At 39.1% G+C, this 12,393-nt stretch overlaps 1 protein-coding gene across 2 annotated transcripts in view; it reads left to right on the top strand.

The window, feature by feature from the left end:
* The window catches only part of JMY (junction mediating and regulatory protein, p53 cofactor), a 104,695-nt gene that overhangs the window by 68,524 nt on the left and 23,778 nt on the right, over positions 1-12,393 (top strand). For both annotated transcript variants that reach the window (XR_012015479.1, XM_072793803.1), the window contains exons 5-6: positions 10,053-10,218; positions 10,987-11,174. Coding sequence is in view for 1 of the 2 variants with exons in the window: in XM_072793803.1 (XP_072649904.1) it covers positions 10,053-10,218; positions 10,987-11,174 (354 nt within the window). In the remaining variant the exon portion in view is untranslated. The remainder of the gene's footprint in view (positions 1-10,052; positions 10,219-10,986; positions 11,175-12,393) is intronic.

Here is a 12,393-nt window from a genome sequence, read left to right as displayed (position 1 = left end):
TCTCTCTGCGTCTGTCATGAATAAATAAAATCTTAAAAAAAAAATCAGTGCTATTTAGTATACTAAGAAAATTATGAAGTTTTCATCACAATCAGCTTGAGCATATTTTCATCACCCGGGAAATAAACCTGAGCCCATTAGCCATGAGTCCCATATCTCCTCTTTCAGCATTCTTAGCCATTAATCGTTCTATAAATTTGCTATGCTAGACATTTCATATAAATGGAATCATAAAATATGCATTTTTTTAAACTTAGCATAATGTTTTCACAGTTGATCCATGCTGTAGCATGTATGAGTGTTCAACTTAGTTTTTTTTGTAGAATGATACTGTATTCTGTGGTTATTAGCACATTTTATACATTCATCAGTTGATGGGCATTTGGGTTTTTCTGCTTTGGAAAGTGTTATGAACAATGCTACTCTAAATATGCATCATGCATAAGGTTTTCATATATCTTGATATATACCTAGGAGTCAAAGTGCTGTTTTTAACTTTTTGAGGAAATGCTAGATTGTTTTCCTAAGCAACTGTAGCATTTACATTCCCATCAGCAGTGTACAACGGTTAGAATTTCTCCAAAACCTTCCTCTTACCATTAACCATTTTTTTAAATTATAGCATCCTGGTGAGTGTGAAGTGGTTATGTCATTGTAGTTTTGATTTGCATTTCCCTCCTGTTATTATCTTTTTGTGGGCTTATTGGCCACTTACCTCCTCCTATGGAGAAATGTCTGCTCAGATATTTGACCCATTTTAAAGTTTGGGTTTTTTGTTGGTTTTTTTTTTTTTTTTTTTTTTTTTTTTTATAATTACTAAGTTGAGTCTTTATATGTTCTAGATACAATTATCTTATGGGACATATGATTTGAAAATATTTGCTCTCTTCTGTGGATTGAGTTTTAGAACATTGTCTCTATGTGAAAGTAGCATATTTTAGTCTCTAGGGAAAGCAGATTGCCTTCACTTTTTCACTGCATGAAATTTTTTTGGCTTAGAAGGTATACTTAGTCCTTATTGACATTTTAAAAGTCCACATGCTTATTAACTCTTGTTTATACTCATATCTTGTTTATACTATATTAAAAAATAGTATGAGATAGGGGCGCCTGCCTGGCTCAGATGGTTAAGTGTCTGTCTGTCTTGGGCTCAGGTCTTGATTCCAGGGTCCTGGGATCTATCTAGACTGTTTCAGGCTTCCGTGTTCAGTGAGGAGCCTTTTCCCCCTCTCCTCCCCCGCCCCCCCTCCCGTCCCCACCCCCATCTCTCTCACATGCACCCGTTCTCGCTCTGTGTCTCTCTCATAAAATCTGTAAAAAAAAAAAAAAAAAAAAAAAAAAAAAAGTAGGAGATAACTTAAAATGCATTATGGCTATAATCTAGAAAGAAGTCTTTTGTTAATGATCTTTTGTTGTTGTTGTTAATGATTTTAAATTGTGACTTTACCCTTAGGTTTTATTTGCTATTAGTGTTAAAAGTAAAATTGTAACTTGTCCTTGAACTTTTTCATAGTGTATTCAGAATCTCTTTACAGGGACTTCAGTCCCATTTGTATAACCCTGAAGCATTTCTACTGCAATCTCCTTTTCCTGGTTAGCTTTCTCCTTTATGTGACTAGCTGTCTGAAATTTTAAGTTCCAGGATTTTTGAAAACTAAATTCATAACATTTTTGTTTTGTTTTTTTTTTTTTTAAATGCTAGCATTTTATTGCCTGTGAAGTAGAGTACCATTCTTTGTCTTCATCACACATACTTGTTTTGTTGTTCTAACCAGGCTGATGTTGAGTTATATGGTACCTAAAAGAGCTGCTGAGGGTAAGATTTCTGTCTATTTTAAGAACTTTGTTCTTACTGGAGTTGGTGTAGGGTGGTAGAAGAAGGGCTGGGCTAACATGGGCCCCAAGAGTTTGAGATGATTATCTGTGGGGTCATTTTCCCTGGGGCGCCCCCATTACCTTAATAGTCTGCTTCTTATGTTCTGGATTGTGTTTGAATTCTTCAGAGGGTTTGGTAAACCTATCAGTCATTCTTGCCAGGTTTATGCTTGAGTGTATATAATGTACATACTGTGTTTTATGTATATCTGTGATGTACTGCACCAGTTTTATGAGCATTAATTTAAGGTGACCACATTACTCATGTGAAATAGCAAATAAGCATTATTAGGCCCATCCCAAACGAACGATTTCCCAGTGAAGGCTTTATTATACAGTATTACTCTGATTTAAATTATGGCCAAGCTTTTGTTCTGAAAAAAACATCAGTGTGTTGTGTCTTTTTTTTTTTTTTTTTTTTTTTTTAAGGAAAGCTGCTTTCTGATGTGATAGTATAAAATACTTTAAAAATTAAATTTAAAAATAGTAGTACTTGCCACGACTGTAGTGCTAATAAATTTGAAACAAAACTGCCAAATTAATTCTGAAATACCTCGTGTAAGCAAAATTTTACCTGTGTGAGCAAAAATCCATTTGACTTTTAAGTTCTTTAAACTTCTATGGGGTACCTGGGTGGCACAGTATGTTAAGTATCTGACTCTTGGTTTCAGCTCAGGTTGTGATCTCAGGGTGGTGAGACTGAGCCCTAAATGGGGGTTCTGTACTCAGTGCAAAGTCTGCTTAATGCTTAAGACTCTCTCCCTTTCCCTTTGCCCTTCCCCTGTACGTGTGTGTGTGTGTGTGTGTGTGTGTTCTTGCTCACTCGCACTCTCTAATAAACTTTAAAAAAATAAATTCTTTAACTTTAAATGTGCTTTAAGAGTATGTAACATTCCTTTTTGATCTATCTCCTTTTTAAAATTTTCCTGGATCTTAATTGTGGTAATTCTTACCCTTTTCAGGTACAGACTTCTGCCCCATTAAGAATTTAAAAACTAGAGGGCAGCCTGGGTAGCTCAGTGATTTAGCGCCACCTTCAGCCCAGGGCATGATCCTGGAGACCCGGGATCGAGTCCCACGTCGGGTTCCGTGCATGGAGCCTGCTTCTACCTCTCCCTGTGTCTCTGCTTCTCTCTCTCTCTCTCTCATGAATAAATAAATAAAATCTTAAAAAAAAAAAAGAATTTAAAAACTAAGAACCCTGCACTAAGAGAAATATGCATGTACACACAGCCCTGCACACACAATTTGTTCATCTATACCTGAACCTCTGATCGCAAATTGCCACTGGTGTTGAAATTTTATCCTCAAAGACTCCTGAATATATCAATGTATTTTTGCCTCAATACCTTTGAAAGAACCTGGAGTAAGTTTAATTAGTTGCAGTTGCTTCACTCTACTCTTTGAATACTATACTCCCTCCCCTTCAATCCATATTCAAAAATAATACAATCTGGGTATGAAAGTACAATTTTACTTTCAAATCTATATTATTTACAGATTATATTAGATATATTTTAAAACATTGAACCCAGCACCTGGGTGGCTCAGTCAATTTAGTTTCTGCCTTCAGCTCAGGTCATGATCCTGGAATTGAGCCCCACATCTTGTTCCCTGCTCAGCAGAGAGTCTGCTGCTCTTCCTCCCCTTCCTCCTTCCCCTGCTCATTTTCTCTCTCAAATAAAATCTTTAAATAAAAGTAAAACATTGAACAAGAGGAGAATACATAACATCACACATGGTAGGGAATAGTATGTATATATTAGAAGGATCATTAAAAGTAAGGATTATTAATGGAATGAGGGGATTTTGTGGTTACTAAAATAGGAGATATCAAAATTAAGATGCTAGCCTGGAAGAAATCGGAAAATACAATCACATCTCATTTAATATGTTTGCTGTTATCTTCTGGTTAACCATATTCGGTTAACAGGGAATTAACCAGAAAACGTTTTCGTTGACAATCCTTGTTGAAGGTTCTAAAAATATATCCGTGTGTTTTCTTATGTTAGTAGAAAATTTTAACCATTCCCTACCCATTTCTTAAGTATCACCACACCTTTGTGAAGCCCAACCTGGGGCTTGAACTCCATGACTCTGAGATCAAGAGTTGGGCTCTTAACTGACTGAACCACCCAGGCACCCCTGCCCCCCTTAAAAAAAAACCTTTAATTCTTTGAGGTCATCTTTATGAACATAAACTGCTAGACTATTGAGCTGAATATATAATAATCCTGAGGCAGCTACTTCCTTACAATCCATAGTTTTGTCTTTCTCCTAAAAGCATATAGCTGTAGTATGATTAAGGTTATATTCCCCCATGTTACTTTTATTGAATATTTACAGTATGCCCTAGAGGAAATAAGCATAGTATCTAGACAGTGCTATTTAATAGAACTTCCTACAACAATGGAAATGTTTTATATTTGTATTTTCTAGTATTGTACTTATTAGCCAGATATCTGTTGAGTTCTTGAAATGTGATTTATGTGACAAGAATATAATTTTATAATTTTAATTTAATCTATATTTAAATAGCCACGTGTAGCTTGTGGCTATTATGCTGGACAGAGTAATGTAGATCCTGATCCTGAGTCTGCAAACTTATTACTTATATAACCTTGATTGAATTAGTTAACCTCTGTATAAAATATGACTGGTATATACCTTTTAGGAACATTATGATTCCATTGGTTAATGTATAAGCATTTAGCATAATGCCTGGCATGAAGAGTAAGAACTTAATAAATATTAGACATTATTGCCTTAATCTACGTTAGATATTATGCAAGTATCAAGGGAAAACAAAGATGGGAAAAATGTAATTCCCATGCATAAGACAGTCAGTTGCATTTCAAGTGGGCCTTGCTGAAAACTTTCAACAGCGAGGAGCTTTGATGTTCATTTCTCATGTTCATGGGACACAATCGGAACAGCTGGGATGCTTGTCCAGGCAGAGAGGCTGGTTTTTCTTTCTTTCTTTTTTTTTTTTTTTAAAGATTTTATTTATTCATAGAGACACAGAGAGAGGCAGAGACACAGGCAGAGGGAGAAGCAGGCTCCATGCAGAGAGAGCCTGACATGGGACTCGATCCAGGGTCTCCAGGATCAGGCCCTGGGCTGCAGGCGGCGCCAAACCGCTGCGCCACCGGGGCTGCCCGAGAGGCTGGTTTTTCATTTTTAATTTGTAATAGTAATCTCTGTGCTAGAAATTTCAAAGTCTCTCTAAGTAAAAAGCTAAGTTCTACTCTAAAAGTTTTAAATTAGATTACTTATGAAATTCTGTTTTAGCCATCTAAATTATATTTTGATACTGGCCATAAAAATAAGAAAGTTTTAAACGTTTTATGCCTTATTTTTAGTGCATTATATAGTCTCATTTAATTTTCGAACATAACCCTTTATGCTGTAAACCTATAAGTCATTATCTGAAATCCCTGAGGTTAGATCTGTTTTAGAATTCTAAGTTTTTCAGATTTCAGAGAAGATAGTTTAGGATATATAACTTCCAGACAAGTGTTACTATTCCACTATTCATTATGAAGCATATTAAATGGAATAAATAGGGATTCACATCAGTTCAGATTATACCTTCCTACAGATGGATTATGAGAAATTCTGGCTGTTTTCTAAAATTTCTGAAATGTGGAATTCCAGATAATTCCTTTTGTTTATATGTATCCTCCCATTTTTGTGCAGCTCTTATTTGTGGAAACTCTATTTATATTCTATTTATATTATCTGTACCATTTCTCATGTTCTATCATTTACCCATAATAAAATGGCTAGTGTTGATTGCGAACTTGCCGAGCTTGCCTTTATTATTTCTCTTATGGGGCAAGGTTTTCATGATGACTCTTTGCTCACTTTATTTATTGCTAACTGCTATACTCTGTAACTCAGCAGCAGATGCCCAGGGAGTATTTCTTGAATGAATGACTCCACCTGCAGATACTCTGAAAACTTTTATTTTTCATAGCCTCTTACATGTCATGAGGTTTTTCTAGCACACTAGGGTGAAAGGCAGGACAGGGACATTAGTTTGTATAACTTGTTTTCTGTGTGGTTTCATGATATTCTGTAATTCAGATAGGTATACAAGAAAGCTATTATATTGTTATTGTGCATGGTGGGAATGATCATCATTGGGGTCAGCAGTTAATGATGCACTTACATGGATGTGTGGATATTGACTTCATTTCCTTGCTAGATTTACTGTAAAAACTTATTTTGTTTTCTTTTCCATACTTACTGTAATAGTGCTCCCTACTTTTGTCTGATGGAAAGGCCATCTTGTAGGAATTGGGAGAATTGAATAAGGCTCTGACATTGCTGGTATTACCTGGGTTATAGTGGGAAGGCAGTTTGTTTTGGGATCTTGGTATCGTAGTATCAAAAGTTTGTTTATTTAGAGGGTGACTGGGTGGCTCAGTAGGTTGAGCATCCAGCTCTTGTTTTTGGCTCAGGTTTTGATTTTGGTGTTGTGGAAGTGAGCCTGTTGTTGGGCTCTGCACCCAGTGGGGAGTGTGCCTGGGTTTTTCACTCTCCCCATTTTCCTCTGCCCCTCCCCTGGCGCATATGTGCTCGGGCTGTCCCCCCACCCATAATAAGTAAATAAATCTTTATTTAAAAGGTTTATTGTTTTATTCATGAGAGACACACAGAGAGAGGCAGAGACACAGGCAGAGGGAGAAGCAGGCTCGTCGCAGGGAGCCCCATGCAGGACTCGATCCCGAATCCTGGGATCACGCCTTGAGCCAAAGGCAGACGCTCAACCGCTGAGCCACCCAGGTGTCCCAAGTAAATAAATATTTTTAAAAAACGTTTATGCAGAAGGTAAAAGTTGAGCTGAGTAAAGTTTCAAGCTAGCAGAGTTTTCATTGGCCTTTGATTATCTCCTTTACGCACTCAACTTACTTTATAGGCTTCCTTCTTGCCCAGGGAAGCAGTGCCCTCACGCGTAAAAAAAGGTTCCCCAACTGTGTCACCTAAGTTCTCTGCACTGCTCCTTTGTCCAGAGTCAGTACTCCTTTCACTATGGATTCCCCTTCTCTTAAAATTCTGTGGTCAGCTGAAATGTAGGTATGGAAAAAATCAGTCTGAAAAATTACAGATAATATAGGGAAGAGATTTGGAGCAGCATAGCCTTCCCCTGCCTCTACATATCTTTCACTGAGGATTTCATCTCCATTTTAAAGTTTAAATAAACTTCAGAGGACAGTTTTGCCTTCCCAGATTTCCCTGACTTGTCTCTTATCTCTTTCTCCTTAGCATAGCCCATAAAATTCTTAAAACCATTTTACTTGCCCCACGCCCACCACTCCCCTATTGTTTGTTTTCTCTCTCGGAGGTTGGGATTCAACAGATCCTTTGTCTGCACTTCTGCCTCTTTGCACTTCTGCCTTTGATAAGGTTTTGTCCTTCTTGAACCTTGTGATGGCAGATCACCTCTGGACAGCTTTGCTTTGTATAGAACTCAATAAACCAGAAAGTTGGGGGGGTAAGGTCACTTCTTAATAAGAAAACACCCTTTCTCAGTTTGGTATTTGATATTGGCTGACAATGTAAAGGTACCTCAACAGGGGTGTCTCAGCTTCCTTCCTTAGCCAAAGTATTAGATAAGAGTCAAATTTGGAGAGTCCTGGGGTGGGGAGCCTTAGCACAGCATTATGAACATGGCACATAAATTGTTCTTTCCAGCTAGAGAAAACTAGAGACATTGGAGGTGCAACTAACAGCCTGGATTTCTACCGGTGTCCCTGGAACTGATCTTACATGAACGTTTTTAGACCAATTTATACTAAGGTTTCATCTTAACTGATTATAATTCCCTAAGAGAATAAAACCTTCTAACATTACATATTTTATGTGTATGCTGTGCTCACAGAAAGTGTGCTGCTGATAATGAAAGATTATGCATTCTGGAGCTAGTCTCCAAAGCTGGATAAGAGATCCAAGACCATGCGCGAAGGGATATTTATAATTTAAAGTGAGACTGGAAGTCTTGAAAGAAATTTTATGACTTAGGACAAAAACAGCAGGATTTGGGATCCCTGGGTGGCGCAGCGGTTTGGCGCCTGCCTTTGGCCCAGGGCACGATCCTGGAGACCCGGGATCGAATCCCACATCGGGCTCCCGGTGCATGGAGCCTGCTTCTCCATCTGCCTGTGTCTCTGCCTCTCTCTCTCTCTCTCTCTCTCTCTCTCTCTCTCTCTCTGTGACTATCATAAATAAATAAAAATTAAAAAAAAAAAACAGCAGGATTTCATTTTGTCAACATTCTCTTCTTTAAAAAATCATTCTCCTCTAGAAGCCACTGTAATGAAAGCCTTTTGTGGTTTGTTCTGTATTTATTGTGTCTGTCAAAAAAATATATTCTAATGCACCAGGATCACTGATATGTATAATATCTGTATAGCATTTCTCACATTGTATTTAATTAACCAGATTATTATTTTTTTTAAATGTGTACCATTGTACACTTAGATCACAGCCCAACTATTGCCTTGCAGTGTTTTCTTTTAAGATTTTATTTATTTGAGAGAGAGTGAGCATGTGAGTACAAGTGGTTGGGAGAGACTCAAGAGAGGGGGAGAAGCAGAATCCCTGCTGAGCGTGGAGCATGACATGGGCCTTAATCTTAGGACCCTAAGATCATGACCTGAGCTAAAAACACGCTTAACCAACTGAGCCACTCAGGTACCCCATGTTGCTTTGCAGTTTAAAAGGACCTTGAAATTACGTGCTAAAAAAATCGTCTTTAGGGATCCCTGGGTGGCGCAGCGGTTTGGCGCCTGCCTTTGGCCCAGGGCGCGATCCTGGAGACCTGGGATCGAATCCCACGTTGGGCTCCCTGCATGGAGCCTGCTTCTCCCTCTGCCTGTGTCTCTGCCCCCCTCTCTCTCTCTCTGTGTGACCATCATAAATAAATAAAAATTAAAAAAAAAATTGTCTTTAGGTAAGACTGTGTTGAATATCTAGAACGTAAAGAAAAGGCTGGACTCTTGTTTAAAACATACTCTCTCTGTGTGCTAACATGTTTCACCAACCTTACAAGACAGGATTATTTTGCAGCAATATGAACTTTGTTGCCACAACTGTCCCAAAACTACTAGCCAAGTATCCCCTTAGTATTCTGGGACCCCAGATCACCTCTCACATGAGGTCACAAAATATTTCTTTCATTTTCCTCTGTTCCTCCATCTCTTTGGTAGTCATTTACTGGGATGCCACTTGAGGCCAGGGCCTTTTTCACCAAGGCTGCTAGTTCCCTCAGGGCACACTGGTGCCTGTAGTGTCTTGAAATTTCTAAGTGTGAACCTTTAAACTGCCAAAGTGATAGCACTGTATTCTTAGAAGAAATGTCCCCAAAGGAATGCTTTACTCTCTCCCATGCTTGTACTTCATAGCCTACTGAAAAGCCATTCTGTTAGCTCCTCATAGCTACCTTTCTCTGTGGATCCAAGTAGGAATCCACAGAAATAATGAGGTTGGGGACTAATACCTGAAGCATACCTTGCTGGTAGTAATTTCCTTCTAATGCCTGGCAAAATCTCTTCTCTTCAACTATTCAGGACCAAAACCCAGTCAACCAGCCAAGCAAACTTCCTGTAGGACCCTCCACCGCTTCATGAGACATGCTTAGAAATCTGAATTCCACCTGGGGTTCAATGTAGGATCCCGAGCGCATTTACTTAAAGATACTAATAGTTATCAATAGACACAGGGTTCCAGAAAATCAGTTATGTCATGCTGTTCTCACACCCGCTTACTTTATTCTTCATTCACCAGATTCTAGATCTTATCCAAGCTGTGACCATGGAGCACAACAACACAGCTCTGGATGTATTGAGAAACCAGACTTTCTATTCCTTGGTTGTAACCATCCCAGTCTGGCTTAATCTTATTCATTCATATATAATCTCATTCATCTATGGAAAGCAAAACTAAATAACTCAGAACATCCATTTAAAAAAAAAATAATTTATTCATAAGAAACACACAAAGACACAGGGAGAAGTAGGCTTTCTTTGGGGAGCCTGATGGCGAGACTTGATCCCAGGACCCCAGGATCTTGAAGTGAGCCACAGGCAGATGGTCTGAGCAACCCAGGTGCCCCAATTTATTATTTCTTGTCCCCACTAATTAAAAATGTTTTTTTTTTCTTCTTCATGCAGATGCAGAGTTTGCAGGGTGGTACAGAAGCCATAGCCCGATTGGATCAGTTAGAAGCTGATTATTATGATCTGCAACTTCAGTTGTATGAAGTACAGTTTGAAATCCTGAAGTGTGAGGAGTTGTTATTGACAGCACAACTGGAAAGCATCAAAAGACTTATATCAGGTACAGTGTGCATTCAACTATGTAAATCCAGGAAAAATTGAATACATAGAGAAGATAGATCTATTTGTCAGCTATATTTCTTCAAACTGTTGAGACTAAAAAAAAAGTTTCAACATAGAACATTTTAGAGGAGCTCTTAAACTCCAGTCATTTAGTAGACTGAGCAGTATTATTAGCTTTGTAAAATACTTTGTAAGGTTGTTACAGCTAGAAAATTTTTGAATTTGGAGAATGATACGTAGCAGTTACTGAGCACTTAAATAAATGCATGCCAGACACTGTTAAGTACTTTCTAAACACACTATGACCCGAGAAGGTATATTTCCTAATAATCACTTTTTTACAGAGAAGTTAAGAGGTCATGAGTTCAAGCCCCTTGATGGGTGTATAGCTTATTGGGGGTGGGGGCGGGGGGAAAGGAATCAGGTACTTAACCAGGATCAAACTGAGTCTTCTAAAAAAAAAGTTTGGGGCGCCTGGGTGGTTCAGTTGGTTAACAGTCTACCCTCAGCTCATTTCCTGATCCCGGGGTCCTGGAATCGAGCCCCATTGGGCTCCTTGCTCAGCAGGGATTCTGCTGCTCCCTATCCTTCTGCCTACATGCAGCTCCCTCTGCTTGTGCTCTGTCAAATAAGTAAAATCCTTAAGCAAAATAAAACAAAACAAAAAAACAGAGGTTACAGAGCCAATAAGTTAATTAGAATCTTGTTCTGTCTGGCTTTGTAGCCCATGCTCTTAACTCTACCCTTCGTTGTTCTTCTGTTACAGAAAAGAGAGATGAAGTGGTATACTATGACACTTACGAAAGCATGGAGGCCATGCTGGAGAAGGAAGAGATGGCAGCGTCTGTGCACTTACAGAGAGAAGAGCTACAGAAACTTCAGCAGAAAGCACGCCAGCTGGAAGCAAGACGTGGACGGGTTTCAGCCAAGAAAGCCTACCTCAGAAATAAAAAGGTATAATAGGTATTTATTGAATAGACAGCCTTAATTTTAAACCTTGCTTTTAGTCATTACTTAGTCCTTGACCCATATCTAATAATTCTAACCCATCTGTCACTAAAATTTGCATGTTTGTCTGTGTAAGATTCTATTATTTGACAGAGAGAAAGAGTCAGAGAGTACAAGCAGGAGGAATGGCAGAGAAAGAGGGAGAAGCAGACTCCCTACTGAGCAGGGAGCCCGACACAGGGCTCGATCACGGGACCCTGGGATCAAGACCTAAGCTGAAGGCAGATGCTTAATCGGCTGAGCCAACCAAGTGCCCCTAATACTTGCATGTTTTTTTTAATTTATTTTTTTATTTTTTTAAAGGTTATTTATTTATTAATGAGAGACAGAGAGAGAGGCAGAAACACAGGCAGAGGGAGAAGCAGGCTCCATGCAGGGAGCCCGAGACGGGACTTGATCCCGGGTTTCGGGGATCACACTGTGGGCTGATGGCGGCGCTAAACTGCTAAGCCACCGGGGTTGCCCTACTTGAATGTTTTAAAACTAAGAGTTACCTCTTCTCAATCCTCAGGCCGTTATATTTAACATGTAGTTTTCTGAAGAAAACACATTAGGATAGCTAGTGAAAACACATTAGGATAGCTAGTGAAAACACATTAGGATAGCTGTTTACCTATGGTAGTCTGAAAAGTACTGAAAGTAACTGTGCTAAAGGCCATGACTGTAGGAAAGTAAATGCAGCTCCTGGCTCATTATTTTATTTTTTTAATTTTAAAAAAGATTTCCTTTATCCACCTAAGAGAGAGAGCACAAATGGGGACAGTGAGAGGAAGAAGCAGACTACCTACTGACTTAGAGAGTCTGGTGTGGGGCTAGATCCCAGAATCCTGGGATCACAACCTGAGCCAAAGGCAGATACTTAACCCGCTGAGCCACCCAGCAACCCCCTCCCCCCCTCCCCAGCTCACTATTTAAGAAGCTCAGTGCTGTTCAAAAATTAAGTCTTGGTTTTGACCTCAGTCTTGAAGGAATTATATAGATTAATCTAAATCTGAGGTAGGAGAAGTCACCCCCAGAGGATCTGCTGGTTTATACCAGCAGCCCCAGATCTGCCGCAACCCATCACATCGCATAGAATTGGGGGTTCTGAATGGTCTTGCCTTCCCCCATCCTTATCCCCCATACCTCCAAGCCTACCACTTGGGGTGACAAGTCTGCAGAAAGG

Source organism: Canis lupus, chromosome 2 (assembly GCF_048164855.1).
Source record: "Canis lupus baileyi chromosome 2, mCanLup2.hap1, whole genome shotgun sequence".
NCBI lineage: Eukaryota > Metazoa > Chordata > Mammalia > Carnivora > Canidae > Canis > Canis lupus.
This window is presented reverse-complemented; position numbering and strand designations above follow the sequence as displayed.